We start from the raw sequence: 23,428 nt of genomic DNA on the forward strand, positions 1-23,428 counted from the left end.
TAGTGATACATAGAGAGGGAGGGGGCTGAGAAATTAATTTATAATAATTATTATACAGTATAATATAAAAGTGAACATTTTAGAATCTCAAATACAATGCTGGAGGGCCTTAACGGGCTGCACAGATTTCTGATAGACAGGGTTAGCTCCCATGTAGCACCAACCCTGGTTCACTGCCACCATACAGCGCTCGTATCCCAAGTTTCTGCTCGCAAATCAAAGCAAAAAAAAAAAAACAAGCATCCCAATGACAGCTCATATCTTGAAAAAGTTGGGTCACTCTTATTTCAACGTGCCATTATAGTGTGTGTCCAAAAATGGTGAACAAACAAGGGCCTCATGCAAGTTGAGAGAAAAGGTGGAAATGAGGTGTGTTAAAAGACAACAAAAGATTGGTGCAGGCAGTGTCTAGATGTAGAGTGACGGTGAGACACGATATGGAAAAAAATAAACGGAAAAAAAGGACACCTCTCGCAGGGGCCTCAGGCAACATGTAGCATTAATTGCTGCCTCCACAGAGCCTGCAGACTCCACACAGTAGCGAAGGCTTGCATCAAAGACATCGCACACTGAACTTTATGAAATTTTTATTCAATGTGTTCACTTCTCTTCCTTTTTTCCTGCCTTTCTTCCTTTTCCCTACCTTGCCCCCCCCCCCTCTCTCTTCTCCATTTTTAGCCCAGCCACCAAACAGACAAGAAAGACTTCTGGCTGCCATGTTTTTCGGCTCCACTTCCTTCCTGCCCAGGAGCACTGGAGTATCTCGTTAGTTCTCTCACAGCTAACGTCTCCCCTCGATCTGCCGAGAGCAAAACTAGAAAGGGGGGCTACATCAAGAAGTTTGGCGGGTGAGATCCTCTGCAGAGCTAGGTGAGAAAGTGTAATATCATTTAGCTAAGATAATTGCACCGAATAGAATAGAGATGAGAGTGTTTCCTCTCCCCATAGACAACACCAAAGGGCTGAAGTTGCATCATAAGTTTAGCACAATCGCGTGCAATAAATACAATGCAACATATTTGTTGGTGTGACAGCACTGCCATGAGTTTTGCTGTCTTGTCTGATGCAGTTAGTCCAGAAGGCTGAATTTGTATGATTTTGACTTTTGACCCTGCTGCATTGGATTTGAAATGATCAAGGTGTGTCTGAAGATGAATATAAAAAATACTATTATTCAATGCATAAAAGGAAATGGAAATCGCTACCAAATTGAGGGTAAACCCTGAAAATACTTTACCAGCCCTTCACAATTTACTGTCTGCTTGTGGCCCTTAAGTGAAAGGTATACTCTGGGCTGAGATTATTATTATAATTTACTTTGCCATTTAAGAATACAGATATCAAATTTCTTGGGTGGTTAAAAAGAAGAAAAAAAATGTGCAAACTATTTGGTGTATTTTTCTTTCAGATTCACACTGTTCATACACAAACATCAAAGCACATTGTAGGCACACTAAACATTTTATAATTTATGGGCCCAATTTAAATGAGAGATTTATTACATTTTAGATTTAACCCAACCATGTAGAAATGAATTAGATACGCTGACCAGCCATTACATTATGAGAATCCATTGAATGTTCAATTGCGACTTCACTAACATGCTTAACGTTGTGTCTATTATTGTGCTTGTAGTTCGCACTGATGCAACCTACTGAGATCTACTCAATGGTGGAATTTTGGTATATTGAAAATATTTGAAGTGGTCATTAAACATGTCAACAATCCAAGTCAATAAATACACAAAGCTCTACAGCTACTTCATCTGGGTTTATTGTGCAGTGTGACTTGATAGATTTGTTCATTATACAAGCAATTGGAAAACAATGTTTGGAAAACAATGTTGTATACCAAAGAAAAGACAAATACATTGGACACAGAAACAGACAGCAGGTGACCTTAAACTTACATTGTGTTAACAATCTGCTGCCACTTAGGCCTATAGGGAAGCACAAGACTGGCCTGTTATTTATTTTCAATTTTCCAGAACAGTCAGCAGTAATGAAGTGTGAACCGAGCAACTAACGGCTATAAAAAAAAATATTAAAAAAGGAGGAAAAAAGGAACAGTTAGGATATATTTTTGTTATTCTGCCAGACCAGTAACTGCACATGTATGTTGTAGTCAGACTACTTCATGATAATTCATTTCAAGAGCAGCAGTAGAGCACATTTATTTATGGTAGTACAGAATCAACTGTCCACTGGCCTGTTAAGAGTAGGACGCTACTGCCCTCCAGTGGTCAAAACACATGCACAAAGATTCGCCACATGAAAATCGATCACCAAGGTGGCTGCCAGTGCGGCACACTTGCATCAAGTTGGTCGAGTGAACCATTAGCCCTATGATTTTGGAACTGAGGAAAAACATCTACCAACTAGCACAAAGACAAGGGAGAAATGTTCAAAGAAAACATCTGTGAGTTTGACCCTCTCGTTTTCTTTCCCGCACACACCCATTAGACACAAAAGTGCTTAAAAAAAGGAATATATAAAATAAAGAAAATAAGACCCTCGCACTACCCTCAGTGTGCAATTCCCATAAATTATTCCTGTTAACTCTTCAGTAAAGTCAGGTTTGCAGGCAAGTTAGCCATTTACAGGTAGTACCCTACCCTTGTATTGACAAGGAATGTGATTTGCAAATCGTTGGTTCAATGACACTTTGGTGAACTGCTCTATTGGTTAGTCAGTATTCAATCAATAGGCTGCACTGGATTGGGAGATATGAGACGATGACACTAGCAACACACCTAAATCAGAAAATATGGTCTTGGACGGAGGTGGGCATTTTGTCAATCAGGCAATGACGGGTTTTCGTCCGTCAATGTACAAACCCAATTACAAAAAAGTTGGGACACTATAAAAATTGTGAAAAAAACTGATTGCAATTATGTGGAAGTGCCAAATTTTAATATTTTATTCAGAATAGAACAGAGAGAACGGGTCAAAAGTTTAAAGTAAGAAAATGTATAATTTTAAAGGGAAAACTATGTTGATTTTAAATCCCACGGTGTCAACAAATCTAAAAAAAAAAAGTGAGGCATCATCTAGGGCTTTTTTTGTTGCACCTTCCCCTTTATGATGCGCCAAATGTGCTCTATTAATGAAATAAGTGGACTGCAGGCTGGCCATTTCAATACCCGGATCCTTTTCCTACGCAGCCATGTTGTTGTCAAAAAATGCAAGATCTTCTCTAAAAGTGATGCCTGGATGGGCGCATATGTTGTTCACCAATCTGAATATACCTTTCTCCATTGATGCATTTCCAGATGTGGAAGCTGCCCATGCCACACGCATTCATGCAACCCTATACCATCACAGATGCAGGCTTATAAACTGAGTGCTGATAACTTGGGTTGTCCTTGTCCTCTTTAGTCAGTATGATATAGCGCCCCAGTTTTCCACAAAGAACTTTGAATCGTGATTCGTCCGACCACTAAACAGGTTTCCACTTTGCCACACTCCATTTGAAATAACCCCTGGCCCAGAGAAACGCCTGCGCTTCTTGGTACGCTTTAGAAATGGCTTCTTTGTACTGTCGAGTTTCGTCTGGCAACGGCGGCTGGCACGTGGATTGTGTTCACCCACAATGTTTTCTGGAAGTATTGCTGAGTCCTTTCTGTGATTTCCCTTACAGTAAGCGTCCCTGTTTGCGGTGCAGTGCCGTTTAAGGGCCCGAGGATCATGGGCATCCAGTGTGATTTTTCGGCCTTGACACACAGATTGTTCCAGATTCTCTGAATCTTTGGATGATGATTACGTCAACCTTTTTTGCAACTTTTCGCTGGTAAACACCTTTCTGGTACTTCTCCACTATCTTTCTGAGCAACATTGGAGGAACTGGTGATTCTCGACTCATCTTCGCTTCTGAGAGACACTGCCACTCCCGAGAAGCTCTTTTTATACTCCAATCAAGTTGCCAATAGACCTCATTAGTGGTAACTGGTCAAATGCAATTGACTTTTCCAGCCTCTTATTGCTACCTGTCCCAACTTTTTTTTAGATTTGTTGGCACCATGACATTTACAATCAACATATTGTTCCCTTAAAATTATGCCATTTTCTAAGTTTATACTTTTGACCTGTCGTCTGTGTTCTATCCTGAACAAAATATTGAAATTTGGCACTTCCACATAATTGCATTCAGTTTTTATTCACAATTTGTAGTGTCCCAACGTTTTTGGAATTGGGTTTGTAATTGTCAATCCGTCAATGACAGACGTCCCATTTTGGCGACGAATGACTGACAGAAAATTGATGGATGTCCACTTCGAATGACGGAAACAATGACGGACGCTCATTTTGCTGAGCAATTGATGAATACTGGAGTGGCGGTTCGAATTGATATTTTGACAGATTGATGACGGCTGAAGGGTGTCCAGACTGTTGACGATTGCCCAATGACGGGCGCTCAAAATTCATAGACGTGCCCACCTCTACTCTTCAAGTGTGCTGCACAGTTTATTACTGTCATAATAAACCTCGAAAGTCATGGGTACAATCTCTTGAGAAACTCAGTTAGCCAGCCACCATATTCATGACCATACTCTGCCTTCTCAAGATATCACATTCCAATCCTCCCTTTTGCCGCTTTCACGCTTTTTCCAGATTCTTCCTTCTTCTTCACACTTCAGTTGTCCAGAAGGGAGCGCTGTAAAGCCTCCTGGATCATCGTGTGCTCGTCTGTAGAGTAATCCTGCACAAAACGTGATAAAGCATGTTATTTTTTATTGCCGTCGACTTGCTCACTGGCACGGGTGAGCGCAGCAACTTACAACAAAGGTATCATATGAAAATGTGTGTCTAATCTTCAGGTGTTGGAAGAAGTCGGTACTCCGGTAGTTTGGGTCCCCCCACGGCATGGAGGCACAGATGGGGCAAACCTAGACCAACGTAGATGGATGATAAAAATCGCGGTTCGGCCATGATTTGAGTTGCAGTTCTTAGTGGTGAAAAGGGCTTCTCACCACTTGCCGTGCATCGCGGGCATGTTGGGTAGTGCAGTGCTCAACCAGGCCATCTTGATCAAGGTTCTGGCAGTTGCAGTACGGACAGGTAAAAGTGTAACGATTTGGCACTGGACTGTAAAGATACAAATAACAATCTATAGGTCACGCTGCGTTTTTGTTCGTTTTGAATCTCATTGCAGTTTCTCAGAGGTGTCATCACATTGAACTTAAAATTTAGAGCCACCATAGATAAAAGAATTACAGCGGTGCTTTCAGATGTGCGTGATCCGACTGTTGAGTTTGGCCAATTTGTTTGTTTTTTACGCTTTGGCTTGTGAGCCAACATTTGAGACACAAACTTTTTATGGTGAACGATTCATTTAAAAAAGAATTCATGCTTTTCATTGCCAATCCCAATTGAAGTTTACTGCCAAACTACGCATAAAAAAAAAAGTGTGTGTTCCGCCGTAGGTGTACGTCAGCATCTGTGTTGTGGCGTTACAAGTTACAACCCTTAAACTAACGTATATTTGAATACAAAGCAGCATCACATGTAGAGAGATAATAAAATAATACTCACAGGAATATTATATATCCTCTGTGAAAAGTGACTAAAATTACTGCTGAGAAGCCAAGACCACCCATATATCCGTATGCACCCAAAATCTGTTTGCTATTGACATTCACATTAACGAGCGAGTAGCGAATGAACTCAAATCGGTTACTTATTGTACTTATACAGAAAAAAACGCTTCATAGTCCAACAAATGAAACATTCACTTTGATCAAAATGATACATGAATTGCACTTATTTATCTACACCATATGGTGTCCAAAGCACTTTACACCGCCTCATTCAGACGTATCTATATATTTAACTACAATATACATCGGTTCGTTGAGCAGTGTCACCCTACGGAAAGGTTTTCCTTTTAATTTAAAATAGCTTACTTCAACTTCCAGGGTCCCTCATCGTATCATACACTGACTGGCCAACGGTAGAATATAGGCTGTTTTTCTTGCTTTGGTCTAGTAAATTCATTTGTATTGTGTCATGCCAGCTAGCGCTAAGCTAACCTGGTCCAAGTGGTCAAATGCCCTTCGTATGTTGCGGTGACGTGAGAAAACAACAGTGAAGTAACAGCATAGCTGGTCTTTCATAGCCATCTGCTTAAAAGTTGAATTTAATTCCGTCACATACGGTGAGTGTGCATAACACGAATAATGTTATGACCCCTTCTGACTCAAATTTGAAATTTCTGATTCAGTGTTTGTTATTAACAGCCAATTTGCATCTCTATTCGAGCCACCACCGATTCTTGCAGTCCTTGTCATTACTGTATGTTTTTTTATGAAGTACAATATTATACAGCAATATTTTTCTTTTATTGCTTTCATCTTTAGCTATCGGAAATAGAGCACAGCAGTGGGACCATTACATGAATAAGCATAACAATATGTTCTTTTTGTACTTCCTGTTCAAACAGGTTTGTTTCTCGAAAGAGTCCTTGCATAACTGCACCTTTGTAACAAACTTTCAGTATTTGCCTCACGGCGGTGTTGAATCTCTAATTTGCCAATGAGGGCATTTGTTTGTGATGGGCTACTGACAATTCAGACCTTATGTCACAAGTCAAAATGGGGGTCGAATCGGTGAAATAACGCACTCCACTCATTGAAAAGCATTGAGACTTTGAATCCTTGCAATTTGATTTGTGAGCATTATTTTTGATTACAAAATGTGATGAAATGTCGTTTGACTATTATAACAATCTGCCTAATCTGCCTGGTTTATATGATAATCATAGACAAAAGCAACGCAATACACTGTTTGTTTTAACAGTATTAAGGAAGCATTTACATTGCACTGCATTGGGGAAATATCAGAAATGCCCGGATGTTCATTATTGTCAATAGTTAATCCCATACACCTTGCAGAAGACATATTTGAGAGAGTTATTGACCTGATGATAGTAGGCTGGCTCTGGGCAGTGGTCCTAACTCCTTCCTCAATGTACTCCTGGTATTTTGGGCAAGCACTTGTGTGGAGTCTCATCTGAGAAAGGCCAACCTAGAGAGGAACACATTAATAACCTACCTTTAAGATAGACAATTAAAAAAAAACAATTCTGAAAAATATGCAACTCGTGGGTTGCAGACAGCTAGCCTTTTTTTTTTTTTGAAAGAAGACACTACTGATGTTGCACTTTCCTAAAAAGAAAAAACAGTCCTAAGGAGGTGGTGGTGTGGTCGTATTTTATGCAATTGTGATATTTAAATTTGACTAAAATTCTTTTTTGTACATGCAGTTGTCAGCCTCAAGTTTCTTAACATGCAAGCGTGTGTATTTGTGTTAAAAAATATATTATATAGAAATGTTTCAAAGACTTATTCTGATGCTTTCAAAGATGAATTCTGAACAATACTTACTGGTATCTTTTTATTGTTCTTAACTTTTATAAAAGAGGGTTGAGACTTGGCAACAACAGGAAAATGTGAGTTCCATTTGAGAGCCACTGCCCCAAAGCCACAAAACTTCTGAAATCAAATTGTCACCATTCTTGATCACAAGTGTAAAAGGGTTCGTTGTGGGTGAATGTTTTGTTTTACTTAGTTCTTTTGGTGAGGAGAGCTTTCTCAAAACAGAGGCACCACTGTCATACCAGTAAGGCCATATTGAAAGCTTAACGTCATAATTTAACCAAAGCATACCTGAGCTCCACACCCTTTGCAAGCTGCCACAGAAGATTGGATCAGGGCCTCAAGCTCCACAGCTTTCGTGCAATGGCCAAGCGCGGCCCGGCACACTGCACACGCGGGTTTCTGTGGACGCAAACATTTCTGCAAGCAGCTCTGGCAGAACCTGAGGTGAAGAGAAACAGAAAGACAATTAAATAGGAGGACACACAAAGTTTTTATAGTGAACTTTGTCAAATTCCAATTCTCAACTTCCCTTTTAGGATTACGATAGAACATAGATTTATGAAATGTTCTGATATCTGAGTCATTGGGAGACCTATCAAGACAAACCCTGTTCAAAAGACGTAAAATTGACAGTGTAGAATTTAGCGCATTCTAGTGATGAACATATAATTCATTTGTTTTTAAAACACACTATTAAGTTCAAAAGCATGCAAAAAATATATGTTTTATCACATCAATGCACATTTTTTATATACTCGTAGGTCTAGTAATTGCTAATTATATTACATAGGTCACGCCGCGCCTTACACGAGGCTGACATGCATGTTTTGCCGCGCATCTTTCTGCTACGGATACTGTTAACGTAGTTAGCCTCTGGTGGTGTTTGTAGCTAGTGTCGGACCCAATGGGTCGACCGCTGCTTACCTTCCACAGCCGGGGCCTGCAGGTCGTCGTCACAGTCCCCCGTGATTTGGGCTGCCACCACTTGTTGCCTTTACTAGCTTCTCGCGCTAGCTAACTCCCGCTAGTCACCCTTGTGATTTGCTCCGGCTAACTCCCGCTTGCTTGGTCACTCGCCAGGGTTCTCCCCGTGATGCTAAATGGCGGTCACTCACCTAAATGCTCGTTAGTTCACTCCAAATAATAATTGGTGGTAGGCTTGCAAAGTGTGGTCTCTCTCTACAGTGCGTGCGTTACAAAATGCACAAACTTTGGCTATATAGTGCCATCCAGAGCCGTTGATAAGAGAGAGTTTGGCTAACTCGTTTCAGCAGGGTAACAAGATGGCATCCATATATCATGTGACCAACAGTTGACCAATAACTACGCGTTACTCTATGCTGTGATTGGTCAAGTGCTGGTCACATGACCTGTGGACACCATCTTGTTACCCTGCTGAAACCGAGTTGGCCAAACTCGATATCAACGGCTCTGGTGCCATGTAGTGGAACTTTTACACACTGTCCCTTTAATGAAGTACATCCCATATACAACCTCAACAGCTGGTTTGGCAATTGGTTCAACCAAAGGGCATCTTACTGACCAGATATCTGTTTCATCATCATTCTGTTCCATTTGTATATTATGATGAGGACATCAAAGGCACTTTATATTCACCAAACGCCTTTGCTTTTTTATTTTTATTTTTTTTTAAATAATTGTTCTTTTTGGACATGTTATAACAGCTTCCAACACAACATATACTCTGGACCTTACAATAAGCATAGGATCCAATTTCGTTTTTGTACACCGACAAATAGGTTTCATGGTGTAATCTGACAAGTAAAATTACAACTTCGGTAGAGAACAAACAATAGTGTTAGATGGCAAGGACTTGTGGTCTTTTGACCAGTTGACGTAGTCTACACAGTCGCGAAAAGGACTACAACTCCCATGCGAGGTCTGTTTTTTTGATGTAAACAAACCTGATACTGAGCAAACTAGCAGCGATTTTGCTAAATAACAAAGACGACGTAACAAAGAATAGACATATGATTTGGCCTGTTCATCTCCAACCCCCCCAAAAAGATTAGAAAGACATGGTTAAGTTAGTTATTTCCCTCATTGTTTACACCGTAGCATATAGGCGTGGGTTTATTTATAAAAAAAAAAATACTAACGAGGACGAAAGAAAAACATTCAACAGTAACGCACGTCAGAATCGATTGCGCTACAATGTTCTTCAAAGACAAATAGAATGTTCCAACAAAAGTGTGACCAAGACGATCTGACGAGACGATTAAACAACCATTTTAAATCGGTTTCCTAAAACGACGCTTTGCTAATGGTAGACGATGTCAAAGGGAATCCGCTGTCAAATAGGGACAAAAGTGCTTTACTCGTACTTACGTGTGGCCGCATTGTGTCGTGACGGGGCTGTCGAATATCTCGAGACACACAGGACAGAGAAACTCGGACACGTCGCTGTTGGCTTCAGAGATGTTTTTCTTGTGCTGTGTCGAGCTGAAGCCTCCGAGCATCGCCATTTCTTTTCTCTTCCCTGTGCTAGAGTGCCACCGACCACGTGATCCCGTCATATGAGCTCCTGTGCGGGGGCGGAGCCTATTGCTGTCGTCATAAATTCGGTTATATGATCTCACGCCAGCCAAGCCTATAATAAAAATAATGTTTTATTTGATGTATATCGCTGTATGTGTATTTTTTAATACGATGCAATATCTGTAACACTTGAGCGTGGGCCTGTTGATTGGCGGTTGTGACGTCAGCAAAGATGGGGAAAAAATAAAGGGACAAAGGGACTTTAGGATTGAACGTTGGCTGAAACGGGTTCTCATCTGTGTGGAGAAAGCCTGGGCTTGAATAAATATATATTGATGTAATGAATAATTGGCTTTTAGTGTAGCGTTAATTGTGTGGTCATCGGGGTCTTTTCGTGTATTAATTAATTAATGTATTTATTTTTTATGTATTAATTTTTTTTATTGTATTTTAGTATTTTATTGACTGTGTTTTGTTTTGTTTTTATATTTGGTTTACTAGATTGTATGTGTATGATATGATAGCATCTTTGATAACGCTTGTTTAAAAAATGTGCTATGGAAAAAAAGTGAATTGGATTGAATTGTTTTTTTTTGTACAGGTACAAATCATGACTTTTACAGGTACAAATTTGTTTTTACAGATATATTTTTTTTACAGGTACTAATCACGACTTTTACATATACAAATTTAGACTTTTTAGTATAGGTAAAAAACATTTTTACAAGTTAATTTTGCACCATATTTACCTCCATAAAGTGCATCAGCATTCAGCAACTTGTATCCTCCTCCATCGCCTGCCCTCAAAGCATCACGTGATGTATGACGTATACCAGTGGTACGCATGCGTACTCAGCTGATGGGAATTTCCAACAGCTGAGCAGGTTTCGCTTCACGCTAGCTACGGCTAGCACTTGTCAAAGGTAAGATATGCTGCTCTTGGTCTCTCGTTATGAGACATTGCGAGAGTCAATTGATGCCGAATTGTGTGTGATCATACAAGTGCTGACTTTTACTGATGCTAAATTGCTCCATGACTTTAAATAAAATGCTATTTATTTGAAAGTGAATATTATCCTAGTCGCTAACGCTAAAACAGCTACGGTGAAATGGGCGTTCACTGATTTTGCTCGTATGTGGGGGCCCTTGCCACGCTCGACGTTGTCATTTGTGATTTGTGATCAATTTATGATGACGTGCGTGTCGCGGTGTCGGGATGGATGGAGCAATGGTTCGGAATGCGTAAAGGCGTAGTAAATACGCTAGCTTGTGATTTTTGGTTTGACTCGCTATTCACGTCCGCTTACGTTCGGTCGGTTTGGACTGGAATAACCTGAATTCCAATCCTTTGGACGATTAGATTAGATTGTACTATTCAGACGCAAATTGCGTGTAAATTTCCCCTCTTGATTCTAAAAGAGGCAGACTGGTGCTGCCTTTTACTGCTAAGCATAATTATTTACAATCGTTATAGACACATTCCCACTAGCGCAAGACGAACGACAAATGTGCCTTTTAGTTCTCTAGCAAACTGCAATTGACTCAAGTTGCCTTTGATGTGTTTACATGAAGTATATGATTTAATATCATATGAAAACATCCAGTTTTTGGTCCACACAGTTCCGTTTTGCTGTTACATCTTTTGGCAAGCAGGAATGCATTTTAATATCTTAGAATTTGTTTTCATTATGGTTAAATTAAGATTTATCACAACAATCCAAATAAATGTAAATCCTATTGTCTTCTGTGTGTTTATGTGTCATTTATTTTGTGTCAAATTGTTCCCGTCTCATTACAGCTTGTCGCTGGCTTGGGACAATCACACCATTGGGAATCTTGACTTGTTGAGTTCCAATGACTTTGGATCACTGCACATGGGCTTCAAGCGGATAGACAACAACGTTTCTTTAACAGGCAGCAAAGCAAATGTCCATTCTGACCTCATCTAAAACAACATTGGCTTGTGTTTCAAGTTGGACTTTGAGCCACGGTCGGCGATGTCAGGAAGAAGACATCCGTGCAGCCTGCAGCTGAGCTACAACAATTGAAAGCGCTATCCCTTGTATAGAGGATGTGCTGCTGAGTCTTGTTTCTCTTCTACTCCCCCCGCCACATTTGAATTTTGGTGTGCCACAATGATGCTTCAAAGTGATGTCCTTGTGCAGATTATGAAAAGGGAGTGATGTGCTCTCCAAAAAGCAAACCGGCTGACTGTTAGTCTGCTGCATATAATGGATGCAAAGTTAAAAGAAGACCTGTTCCGGAGATATGTGGGGGCACTGGAGAGGCGCCTTCAAGATGGAGGGGAAAAATATGGGGTGGCAAACTCGCACGAAGGGGGCAATACGAGGCATAAGGACAGCGAGGCCCTACTTTCCACAGCCACTGCGCTGCTCGGGGCTTACCAGCCAGATCCAGGACAACGTTTCCGCATGGTGCGCTTTTATGAAGTGGTGGAGGGTTCGCTTCGCTGCCAAAGAGGAGGCAACATCAGGAGCCTGGAGAGAGCTTTCCACACTCTGGAAACCATATGCACCAATCTCTTACTCTTCCCTTGGAAGAAAGAGTTCAAATGTATTAAGGTCAGTCCGTTATTATATAATGCATTATTTTTAAATTGGTAACTAATTTCTAGAGTTGTCAAAATGAATGGATTGACATTAAATTAACTGAACTATTTTGATAGATTCATCATTAACTAATTTGCTCCCAAAAACGTATAAAAAAAGTTATATTTTAAATATTGCCATGGTCCCAAAAACGTTGTTTTTTTATGCTAGAGCATACAGAAGGCTTTAAAGGAGCCTCTGACCCAAAGAAGTCGCTTAAAGCAATTGTAGTTATTACAAAAAAAAGGCCAGCAGGTGGTAGCAGAGTATAAGAGATCAGCCAGGGCCATGTTGCAACAAACTCTCTTCCCCAGTGTTTTCAACAGATTTGTGAATAATGATGAAACATAGCTATGTAATGCTAATTGCTGCAAAATGGAAACGGATAGAAATACACTTTTTTTCCAGATGAAAGAAAGAGACTCTAAACTTTCTTTTTGTAGGTTCCATGTTTTTTTTAGCATTAGCAATATTCTCTGGGCCTTGTAAAATCAGTCAAAAAATCCAGTATAAACGCCGGGAGCAAAAATGGCTTGGAGTGAATGAGTTATTAGCCATTGTATATCCCTCTCAAAAGTAAATTTTCTCTGATTTCGATAGCAGATTGCTTGTATTTGAAGCAAAAGCAGATGTTTGCGAATGGAACAATAGAAGACCTTTTCAACCGTGCTTTTGCTTTGAAAAACAATGATCAATGTTACAGACCATATAAGTAACTGAATCATAATCAATTTCTTTAAAAAAATGAATAAATAAATACCGTCCCGACACCAGCCCATCCCTATTTATTTGCAGCCATTGTATGTACTATAACCTGTAATTGACATGTAGTTGAATCTGAAGCAGCCACTTTCGCATGAATTTGTAGACAAGAAGTAGTTGTCATTTGCAAAAAAAAAACGTTTCATTCCCTCTTGTGATATTACTAAATTAGATTTTGTTTACTCATTAAGCACGACCAAATAAACAACAATCATCAGTTTATAACAGCAATCAGTTATAAGATATTTTAAAATAATTTTAAAGATGTGGTTTATTGATTAAATATTTTTTTCTACAAATATTCAAACGTCCGCGGCGATTTTAATTCATGAAATCTACAGGTCTCTTTTTCTCCCCTCTTCCAGGCTTTCACTGGCCCTTATGTCTACCATCTGAAGTCTGCCATTCCTGAAGCCGAGCTTCGATCTCTGATGCGCACAATCGGCTACACCTGTGAACATGACTCGCAGTTTTATTTCCAGGAGCATCCGGGAGGTTCGGCTCATCTCCGCCAGTTGGCTTTCGAGCTCTTCCTCGCCCAGGCCGAGTGTCGTCTCCTGGGAGAGGTCGTGGCTCTGGCCCGCGGTTCCGCTTCGGAATTAGAGGCCCTGGAACTACGCCGGGGCTGCAGAGACGACGCGGCCGGCTGCGCCGAGGCGCTCCGTAGGCGCGACAGTCTCGGGGCAGATATGGCTCGTCTGTCTGTGCAGCCTCTCGATATCGAGAGGCCTCACGCTCACCACCTGAGGCGAGGTAGCCGACCGTCCAAATCGGTCGACGTGACAGATGGGGCGGGTCACTGGCACGCGGCGGTTACAAAACCCATCCTGAAAGCCTCATTGAGTCTGAGGAAGGAGCCTCTCTTCGTGGACGCCGAGGAGGATATGAAGGATGAGATCATCAGGCCCAACACCTCAGCATCTCTTTTCTCCGTGGCGGCACCCCCTTCCTACAGCCCCATTGCCGATTTCTTCCCCACACAGTCGCCTCCCCCGGCCGATGCGTACACATCTTACCAACTCTCATCGCTGGATGAGATTGACTTGTACACGGAGAGGGGCGGCACCGGCGGGAGGCAAACGCCCTTGCGGCCGCCGTCTCGAGAACCGAGAGACGCGCGAGACAGCTGGATGCTCAAATCTCACGGCAGTGTGAAGTGTCAGGGCTGCGGGCTGGGGTGCTCCACCATGGCGTCCTGCCAGAGGTGCGACATGATCCTGTGCTCGGCGTGTCACGACGTCGAGCCCTCCCCGTGCTGTAGCTTGCAGGACTACCACCCCAAATCCACGCGGCCAATCGACGGCTACATTCCCGTCAAGGAGAAGCTCTCCGTCTACTCCAACACGCACTCCCACTCGCATCTCCACCCGCACCCCCTCACGCTGACACACTCCCACCCTCACTCCCACCCTCACTCCCACCTGGTGGACAAACCTTTGTTATCCACCAAGCTGTTCCCAAGCAAGTCTGTTGCCTTGACGACGCCAAAAGGAGGCAGCAGCGAGCGCATAAGTTTGGGAGGATCGCGATGCGGCTTTTGCAACAAGCCGGGCGCGTCCCACACCTGCGTCAACTGCTCCAAGGTGTCATGTGACTCGTGCATGGGCTTGTATGGCAAGGACGTGTGCACGCGGAAGAATCCCCAGCACATGTTTGTGCCCAACCATCAGCTCAACTTCAAATCGGGCACCATATCGCACATGGTGTACCGATGATCCAGGTAGACCGAGGTCTTGCTTCTCTGCTTTTTTTTTTTTGTCCCCACCTTTAAATGGCAGCATCGCCGCACACTGTTGCTAAAGCACCGCTGCCCTTTTCGCAACTCACAAACTGACAAGTCTTTTGGAACTCCCTCACTGTTGGTAGGGCCACATTGTCTGCTTTAAGTTTCGGCCTTTTATCTAATGTACTACTTCTACGACGACATTTTGCCTTGCTACCTGCTCTTGACTAGTCATGTGATATTGTAGTGCTTATCCAGTCCTTCTACTTTTGTCCCATAAAAGAAAAACCTTGAGTTGAAAAGTTAAATTACTTCTAATTTAAAATGAAGTCCAGAATATCTACTTGTAAGCTAAAATAAATAAATAAATAAAATACATATATATATATATATACATAAATATATATAAAATATATTGTGTGTGTGTTGTGTGCTGAAAAGACCTACTGATCTTGCAGCATGAAAAAAAATGATTTAAAAAAAAAACTTGAATAATTGTGACAAAAGATACACTGGATATTAGTAACAATAGTATATATTTTTAAATCTATATTCTGTAGAATAATGTGAGACTTTTAAATAGATAAAAAAAAAAAAATTGCCATTAAGGCAAGGTGGGAAGTACTGTATCTCAAAGGGACTTTTTGAGACAATGATCAGATGCCATATTCTATTTATCAAGTCATGCCTTGTAAATGACCCCTGCCACGTCCCTCTACGGTTTCCAGCTGGCGGATGATTTGATGCTGCTGTTGACTTGAGAGGTTGTGACATTGTGAGATGTTGACTCCTTTCTAGTGGACTAGCTTGTTCGTGTGTGTGCGCGTGCGCGTGCTTTGATCCCATCCAAGCCGTATTTCAAATCTCAGAACCTCTGTGGTCCAGGATGCTGCAGTCCCCCCTCGCTAGATCAGAGGTTCTCTGTCAAGTCTCAGGTGGAGTCACAGCAAGTGTCTGGGCCACAAATCAAATGCATGCAGATTCTCCTCAAGCATATGAATCTTGTTTGTTTGAAAGAGTATATAATGTGAAAGTGTTTTTTCTGTCATGCTTTCTGTCTACCTCAAAGCGCTCCAGCCAGTGTGACTTTCCAAACTTTGAATCTTCTGAAATGTTGAATTTGTTGTTCCCCCACATATCCCGAGCAAACCGTCCAATAGGAGATCATTAGAGTGCACATTTTTCATTCCGATCCAACATTCTTCCTGCATCTATCCCAGTCAGTCATGTAAATGTAATGTTGTTGTAGAAAAGGCTTTGTGATGCTTCAGATGTCACGTGGTTGAAAGTTGAAGGATGATTATTTTTAGAGCAGGGTTCGATGTTCATATCCATTCTAGCTCAGAACGTTGTGCACTTGAGAACAAATCACCAATGACGCCATGTTAAGTTAAATGTGACTTAAACCGTTCCGTGCATTTAATTATTTTTATTTTATTTTTAAGGGCGTGAAGGCTCTTTCAAATGCAGATCCGTAGATGAGAGAGGAGACCATCACATGAAGGAACTTTAGTTAAAAAAAAAAGGCCTAAAAACAGTGCATCTGCCACACCCGAAATATGTCGAATTGATATGCTATCAACTAACACTACATATTAACCATCACTTAATTGCTGCTGCTGCTCTACACTGGAAGAGGGGGGGGGGAGTCACTTGAGGGGCATTTGAGTTTGTTTACAGTTGATGGTAAAGGAATCTCTCTCTCTTTACTCCATGTGGAGTCTGTCGTGATGAAGCTGCAGTTGGATGTGTTGCTTAGATGGCAACATCTACACCCACACTAATGTGAAATACAATTTTGTATATGTTGGTTACACCTGCTGGATTTTTTTTTCCTCATGGCCTGTATAGTGTCCCGCGCCCATTTAAAATCATTACTATTCTAAGCATATTATAGCATCACAAATATGTTCTAATGGTTGTGTGTTTCTGCCAGTCGTTGTAAGTTTAGTGGGATGGTTTGTGCTCAGATGCATCAGTGTGCATTTGCCGTTGCACGTCGTGCCACACACTGAGGTGATTCCAATGAAGTGATTTCCTTCCAAAAGCCTTTTTGTAGAGTTTAGTTTACACTTTTAATGCAGTGTTTTTAGTGGTGAATGCAGTCTATATGTTGAATGTTTATTTTGGCATGTTCTGTTAATTCATTTGCCTTACAATCATATCTGCCATACTATAAAGTTAATTAGGCTATAGTACGGACTTTTCTGTACTTAAACGGAAATGCCCGCAAATGTGGCTTCATCAAAACAGATGTTTCGGAGAAGGCTAGTGGTCGTTCACTCTTGATGTTACTAATAAGTCAAGTCTGATTTATGAAGACTTTTGTTAACCCAAAGGCCATAGTTTGGTTTTAGGGCATGTTTGATCAAATACACTGGGTGTTTACTTATTTATTTTAAGAACTGGAGTTTTCTGTTTTTATTTTTCCTATACCAACAATTCATAGGTGGTGTTCTGCCTCTGCTGGGGTCTTTTGAGATTTATTTAAGAACAAATCTCCAGTTATCAGCTTAGACGAACTTGTGTATCACTGATGTCTCCACTGACCTTTGGAGATGTGCAATCTTTTTTTTCCTTTTTTTTTTAAATCTACCACAGCCTTTTAAATTCTTGACACTTATTCACACACATGCGTATTTAGTTGTTCAACTCTTGTCATTGTGAGTCATACCAGCAGCAGAGGTGACTTTTTGAAGTATTGCAAGCGTGATATTGCCAAATGAAGAACAAACGATAAAAGGTTGAAATCCTGCGGTCTGCCCTGGATGTCATTGTCATTGTTCCATTCAGTAAATGATGTGCTTTTGCTGAAGTGTAGACATGAAACCTTTTCATAGAGAACCAATCAATGTCCATAAGCGCCCCAATTCTGAAGAGCAAGACTGATCATTTAGGTCACTAAAGGGCTAAACAGTTTTCAGGGCTCCTACTGCGTTTGATGATGGAAAAGATCTATTTTACAGTTATCACAGGACATGAATTGCTGATGTTGGACAATTAAGATCTTTATTTTGTGCCGTGGGATATTGCAGTAGGTCGTTGGAATGCTGTTGGTTGGAGGTCAACACTCCCTTTACCTCTCTGTGTGGTTGACTTAAAGAGAAGTGTGCTACCCATTCCCCCCCAAAATTTATATTTAGGAAAAGTTGATTAATTTCCATTCAAAAAGTTGAACTTTAATTGATTATAGATTGAAGGCCCATAACAAAAAAATAAGTATTAATTTGTTTATTTTTACATAACTTGGGCTTCCAGCTTTTAAAACCCACAAAAACAGGGTTTCAAGAATTAAAATACTGTGGGGAAAAAAAACCTTAATTTATACCAACCTATGTTTGTATGGGGGGGATAGATGGATGGTATCGTTTTGAAAATACCATATTTTCATTAATTTGATGTAATCTTAAATTCTGTGTTTGTTTTTTTTATTTCTCTGATGCAATTCTTCACAGTGCTCTAATTTTTTGAAACTCTTGTTTTTGTGGGTTTCACAAGCTGGAAACACAAATAATGTAAAAATAAATTAATGCTTTTTTAAAATTGTGCGCCCTGAATCTATAATTGGTAAAAGTTTTAACTTTTTGAATTGAGTTATGGAAATTAATCAACTTTTCCAAAGATATTCTATATTTTTGGAATGGTTCTGTATATTTGGTTGTCTTACTATTCCCGATCTTCTTGACCCACCCTTGGCATGCTCTCTCCGCCCATACCTCTTTCCCTTCCGCCACCCCACATATGAACACTCAAGACCCCCCTTCCCCTCCCTTCCACTTTGGCACTGGAGGTCATTGCACAATGTTTTCGTGAAGGTGATGGACCTTCTATGATCAATGTGTGGCCACGTTTAGGAGTGGAAAGGGAAAATAGCCAAAATTGTTAATCGGTGAAAACAAATATATGTAAATGACTAAAACAAATGTAAATGATATTTTATAAACTAATTTAAGAAATAAAACCCTGAAAAAAGGTGTTTCTGTTTTTCTGAGCTGGAAAGTGCATGAAATGTACACAGAGAAATATTTATATTTAATTCCATCATTTTGACATTTTTTTCATCTTGCATCCCATTGAGGAAGATCCCATTGAGATAAAAAAACAAAATTTTCAAGGAAGTTCTTTCCAAGCGGCAGCGACAAACACAAAATGCCGTTACATAGCCAACTGAACACAAAATTTTACATGGAACACATTATGAAAAACAAGTGAATATTGTGGAAATTGTCTAAAGAAATTGAATATTAATAAGGAGCAGAGTAAATAAAAGCACTTAGCCTACCCAATTCCATACGAGCACAGGGGGAGAGACTGAAAGCAACAAATAATCTTGAGAATATGATTTAGCATTTTTCCAAGTAAGGCACAAAAATATGAAGGTAGTAGTACCAATATCGACTTAAGACTGTAAATAAAATTGTACGAGTTACTGGCCCTTCGAGTGAGTTGTTTAGTTTACAGCAGAGGCAATTACAAGGGTTACTGTACCTTTTCTGTAAGACCATCAGATGGCGCTAAATACCCACAGACTCAGGCACCCTGAAATGCAGCAGGCCTACAGGCAGTACAGTATTGTACTCATTTTGACGTGTGGCTGAACATGCTCACACATTTGTAATGTCAACAATAGCAATAGTAAAAGCTTCTTTTAAAATCAACTTCAGTAAATGCTATCAAACAATTATTGAATTTGAAAGTAAACTCATTCTAATCAATACAGTCAAACACAAGGTTCAACTGTAGAGTATATGTGCATAAATAATTTGAGCGGACTAGAGTGAAAGCCACGATGAGAAAAAAAAAATCCTAATTGAGGCAATTCCTTATTGGCTGTGTGACAAATTTACACAGCAGGTCTCTCTCTATACCGCAAGATGTTCATTTTGAAATTGGCAGCTGCTCAGGATAAACATGCAGATGTTTAAGCTCACTGTGTCTAAGCAAATTAGATGCTTGAATTTACCACTCTTGAACTGTAAATATAAATACAGTATATACCAAAAACTAGGTCATGAGCTGAACCCTTGTCTGCTGCCAACACAATGATTAACTCTGCCAAGTCATAGCTTTATTTCCATACAGGATTTGTTCAAATTTACCGGGAGAGGGTTCTTATATAAAACAAAACAAAGGTATTATTTGTGGGGGGGTGTCATCCCGGACCAAACTGCTTATCAGGGCAGAAACATTTAACAGGTCAGCCAAAGACTGGCCTTGGTGAAGATCAATGCCCCCCAACCTCAATGTTAGCTGGTGCTTGATGCAGCTCTAATTATCTGCAAGGAGGGAATCAAAGCGATGGACATCAGAAGGACTGCTGCAATGATGGAAATGCTGTGCGAGTGCCGTTCTGAACGCCCTGCATCATCCTCTCCTCAGGGTCGAGTCACAACTGTGCTGACAAATAGCTTGGAGGGAGGCTGAGGAGGCGTCTAACATGAAGGGGACACAAATGCTGTAGAGCTGGAAAAGGATATAACGTAATAACTGGTGCCACATTGTTTGGGACATTTAATGAATGCACTGCCTGAATCGTCATATTCACATTAAGTCTGATAAGCAAATGGGAACATTATGAATCGCCGCTAGTTTTTAACATTTACACAGTAAATTCTGTAACGTCAATTTGACTCTATTTAGAGTCACAGAGACTCAGTTTTCGATTAGGCTAATAATATTTATACTTGGAAGAGGGTAATAGAAATAATTGAAAAAAATAAAAGTCACTGGAGGTTTGAGGAACAAACTCACGACCTTCAGCTGGGGAGACTGTTACACTACCACCTGAGCTATGCCCCTCCTACTGTTAGCTTATCTCCAAGATAAGACCCAAAACGATGTTTTTGGAGTTAGGAAGATTCTAGCTGACACGAGCGTTACACTAACATACAGCAGGCGATGCCTTGCTCAGGGAGTAGATCGGCTGTCTCAGGTCCCAAGGTCGTGAGTTTGTTCCTCAAACCTCCAGTGACTTTTATTTTTTTCAATTATTTATTTTACTCTCTTCCAAGTGTAAATATTACTTTAAATTTACTCACTCTTAATAGAGTCAAATTTACTCTACAGAATGTACTGTATCTATCTGTCAATCTATCTATCTAATCCAACCCATCCATCCATCCATCTAGATTAATATACAGGTTTGAAATATATATATTTTTTTGCATTTTTGAGAATCAATAGCTTCCATTGAGGAGCATTTTTTTCTTCTGTTTTCGCAGGTTAATAGCAGGGAACTGAAGCAAGGTTTTGTTTTTGTTAACAATAAAAATGTGATAATGAGGTAATGAACGAACAATTGATTTTCTTAAGTGTTTTTTTAATTCACATTGTCTTCAGCAGCAAACATTATTCTTGTCTAGACATGAAAATAGATTTTTAAAAAGTTCTGCTATAATGCAACTTTATAAAATACAATTTCTAAAAATTAAAGTTAAGTTAAGTTTAAAAAAAAAAAGTTGCTATTTTCAGATGAAGTTCTAATAATTTAAGGTTTTAACTTTGTAAACTTTGTAAAGTGAAACAACACCAAATCCCCCAGAATTGAACTTTTCATATGTACGATTGTCATAATCCTGATCTTGATTTCAATCTTAAGTGTTTTATAATTTATAAACCTCTCTTATTCGCATACCACCAGGATAATCTGTTCAGATACTCTTTAGAGCCTTCACACAATCTGGCCTTTGTTGGCTTTGGTCAGAATGGTGGAACCAGGCTTGAAATCAGCCAGAACTGGGATTTGAAGTAAATGAGTTAACTGAAGGGAGATTCTAAGTAACAGGCAGCTCCTGTCATGCTGTTTTCTTTTTTACATGCATTCCAAACTAAGTTAACCAGAATCCAATTCTGGACCAGAGGACACTGACCCACCTGACAATCAATCTCTTTCTTCTCAGTCTGCAGCCGAATGCAGCAATTTCGACCCATTTATAAATTTGTCATAAGCACCAGTCTGGCAGAACGTGATAAGTGGTACAGAAAATGGTTGGATGGATGGATAACATAACATAACCTTAACCTGACATTTGAATAACAATAAAAAATAATGCATCCGATTTATGTAGCGCTTTTTTAGACACTCAAAGACGCTTTACAGTGGAATGGATGCATTATTCATGCACTCACACATTCACACTCTGGTGGCGGTAAGATATTTAAGTAGCCACAGCTGCCCTGGGGCAGGCTGACGCAAGCGTGGCTGCCATTGTGCGCCTACAGCCCCTCCGACCACCATCAAACATTCGCACCTTCCATATACCAGTCTGAGTAGCACTGGAGGCAATGTGTGTGAGGTGCCTTGCCCAAGGGACATGACTTGGGGAGAGCGGGGATCGAACAGCCGACCTTCTGGTTACTGAACGACCGTCTCTACACCCTGAGACACGGCCGCCACATTTGATCACTTTATCAGATAGTTGTTTCTTTTCCCCCCAGTTATTAACTGCCATGTACGTTTAAAGCAATTGTCTTAATGTGTATAATGTATTTTGAAATAACATGTTTGAAAGGACTTTGAATGGTCTTTCGGATAAATGTATTAGATCAGTTCTTGTAATACAATTCTATTGATCCAGAAATTGTAATTGAGGAACATCTATTATAGTTTGTAAAAACGGTTGTGTTATTAATGTTGTCTTTCATTAGGCATACAAGCAGCTTACAAGCTACTGTTCTTGAAATTATGACTTCATCATCTTTAATTGTGTGGACTTTTGCATTGTTTAGATTATATATATATATATATATTTTTTTTTTTTTTTTTTTTTTTCATGTCCGGTCTTGTTTTCCCATGTTCATGTCTTGTCTGCTGCTTGTTAGGTTTTCATCTCCACCTGTTTTCGTCAACCAATCAGAGAGTGCCTCATTGTTTCATCCATTTGTTTGTAATTAGTTTCCCATTTTTTTCCTGAGTTGTATCATTGTTGTCAAAAATTTGTGTCAGTCACATCTCCCGTGTTTTTTGGTTAGTTTCATTTTAGGGGTTATTTCTAAATTGCGTGTTTGGATTCCTGTTTTCCGTTTTTGTAAAAATCAATCTGCCCTCCTGCCTAACCTCCCCTGCCTTCCTTTGCGTGGTTCCTCCACTTTTGCCACCGACTTCACCACGCAAAGCCGCATTACTCACACATACAAGCAATTTCACAAAGACATGCATATCCAACTATTGAATGCGGCCCAAAAGTTTCGGTGTAAACCAGACCACGCATATTCCCCACGCACACTCGCTACCTTTAGAAATCTGATGACAGTGAAGTCGTGGGAGTAACTTGACACACATGCAGCTGAATGCTCCTCTGTGACCTTGAAGGAAGACGTCTTAAATTTAATTTAGTTTCCTACGTCTGTATAAAACTTCTGTCCTCACTTTAGAGATTCTGACCAGTTACTTTATGATTTAATGCTGCAATTTCCTTTAGTTAGTTTCTGTCACCACATTGATTTTCTCTTACTCACTGT

At 40.2% G+C, this 23,428-nt stretch overlaps 2 protein-coding genes across 2 annotated transcripts; one reads left to right on the plus strand and one right to left on the minus strand.

Annotated features, from left to right (window-relative positions):
- Positions 1 to 1,751: 1,751 nt before the first annotated feature.
- On the minus strand, positions 1,752 to 10,783 carry rnf114 (ring finger protein 114). Its single transcript, XM_077568577.1, has 7 exons — positions 10,624 to 10,783; positions 9,725 to 9,986; positions 7,664 to 7,814; positions 6,916 to 7,022; positions 4,970 to 5,084; positions 4,778 to 4,885; positions 1,752 to 4,698 (listed from the first exon to the last, which is right to left on the minus strand). Exons 1-7 carry the CDS (start codon positions 10,718 to 10,720, stop codon positions 4,633 to 4,635), a joined length of 906 nt encoding a protein of 301 aa, XP_077424703.1. The 5' UTR covers positions 10,721 to 10,783; the 3' UTR covers positions 1,752 to 4,632.
- spata2 (spermatogenesis associated 2) lies at positions 10,676 to 18,944 on the plus strand. Its single transcript, XM_077568565.1, has 3 exons — positions 10,676 to 10,797; positions 11,673 to 12,456; positions 13,611 to 18,944. Exons 2-3 carry the CDS (start codon positions 12,106 to 12,108, stop codon positions 14,958 to 14,960), a joined length of 1,701 nt encoding a protein of 566 aa, XP_077424691.1. The 5' UTR covers positions 10,676 to 10,797; positions 11,673 to 12,105; the 3' UTR covers positions 14,961 to 18,944.
- Positions 18,945 to 23,428: the final 4,484 nt, after the last annotated feature.

This window comes from Vanacampus margaritifer, chromosome 1 (assembly GCF_051991255.1).
Source record: "Vanacampus margaritifer isolate UIUO_Vmar chromosome 1, RoL_Vmar_1.0, whole genome shotgun sequence".
In the NCBI taxonomy this organism is placed as follows: Eukaryota; Metazoa; Chordata; class Actinopteri; order Syngnathiformes; family Syngnathidae; genus Vanacampus; species Vanacampus margaritifer.

Bases quoted from the DNA above. Each gene is read 5' to 3' on its own strand.
- spata2 (XM_077568565.1), top strand. From the start codon at position 12,106: ATGGATGCAAAGTTAAAAGAAGACCTGTTCCGGAGATATGTGGGGGCA. The intron at 12,457-13,610 runs GTCAGTCCGTTA...CCCCTCTTCCAG, and splicing joins AAGAGTTCAAATGTATTAAG to GCTTTCACTGGCCCTTATGT.
- rnf114 (XM_077568577.1), bottom strand. From the start codon at position 10,720: ATGCGTACCACTGGTATACGTCATACATCACGTGATGCTTTGAGGGCA. The intron at 9,987-10,623 runs GTAAATATGGTG...TTTTTATTATAG, and splicing joins TGCTGATGCACTTTATGGAG to GCTTGGCTGGCGTGAGATCA. The intron at 5,085-6,915 runs GTCAATAACTCT...GTATCTTTACAG, and splicing joins AGCCAGCCTACTATCATCAG to TCCAGTGCCAAATCGTTACA.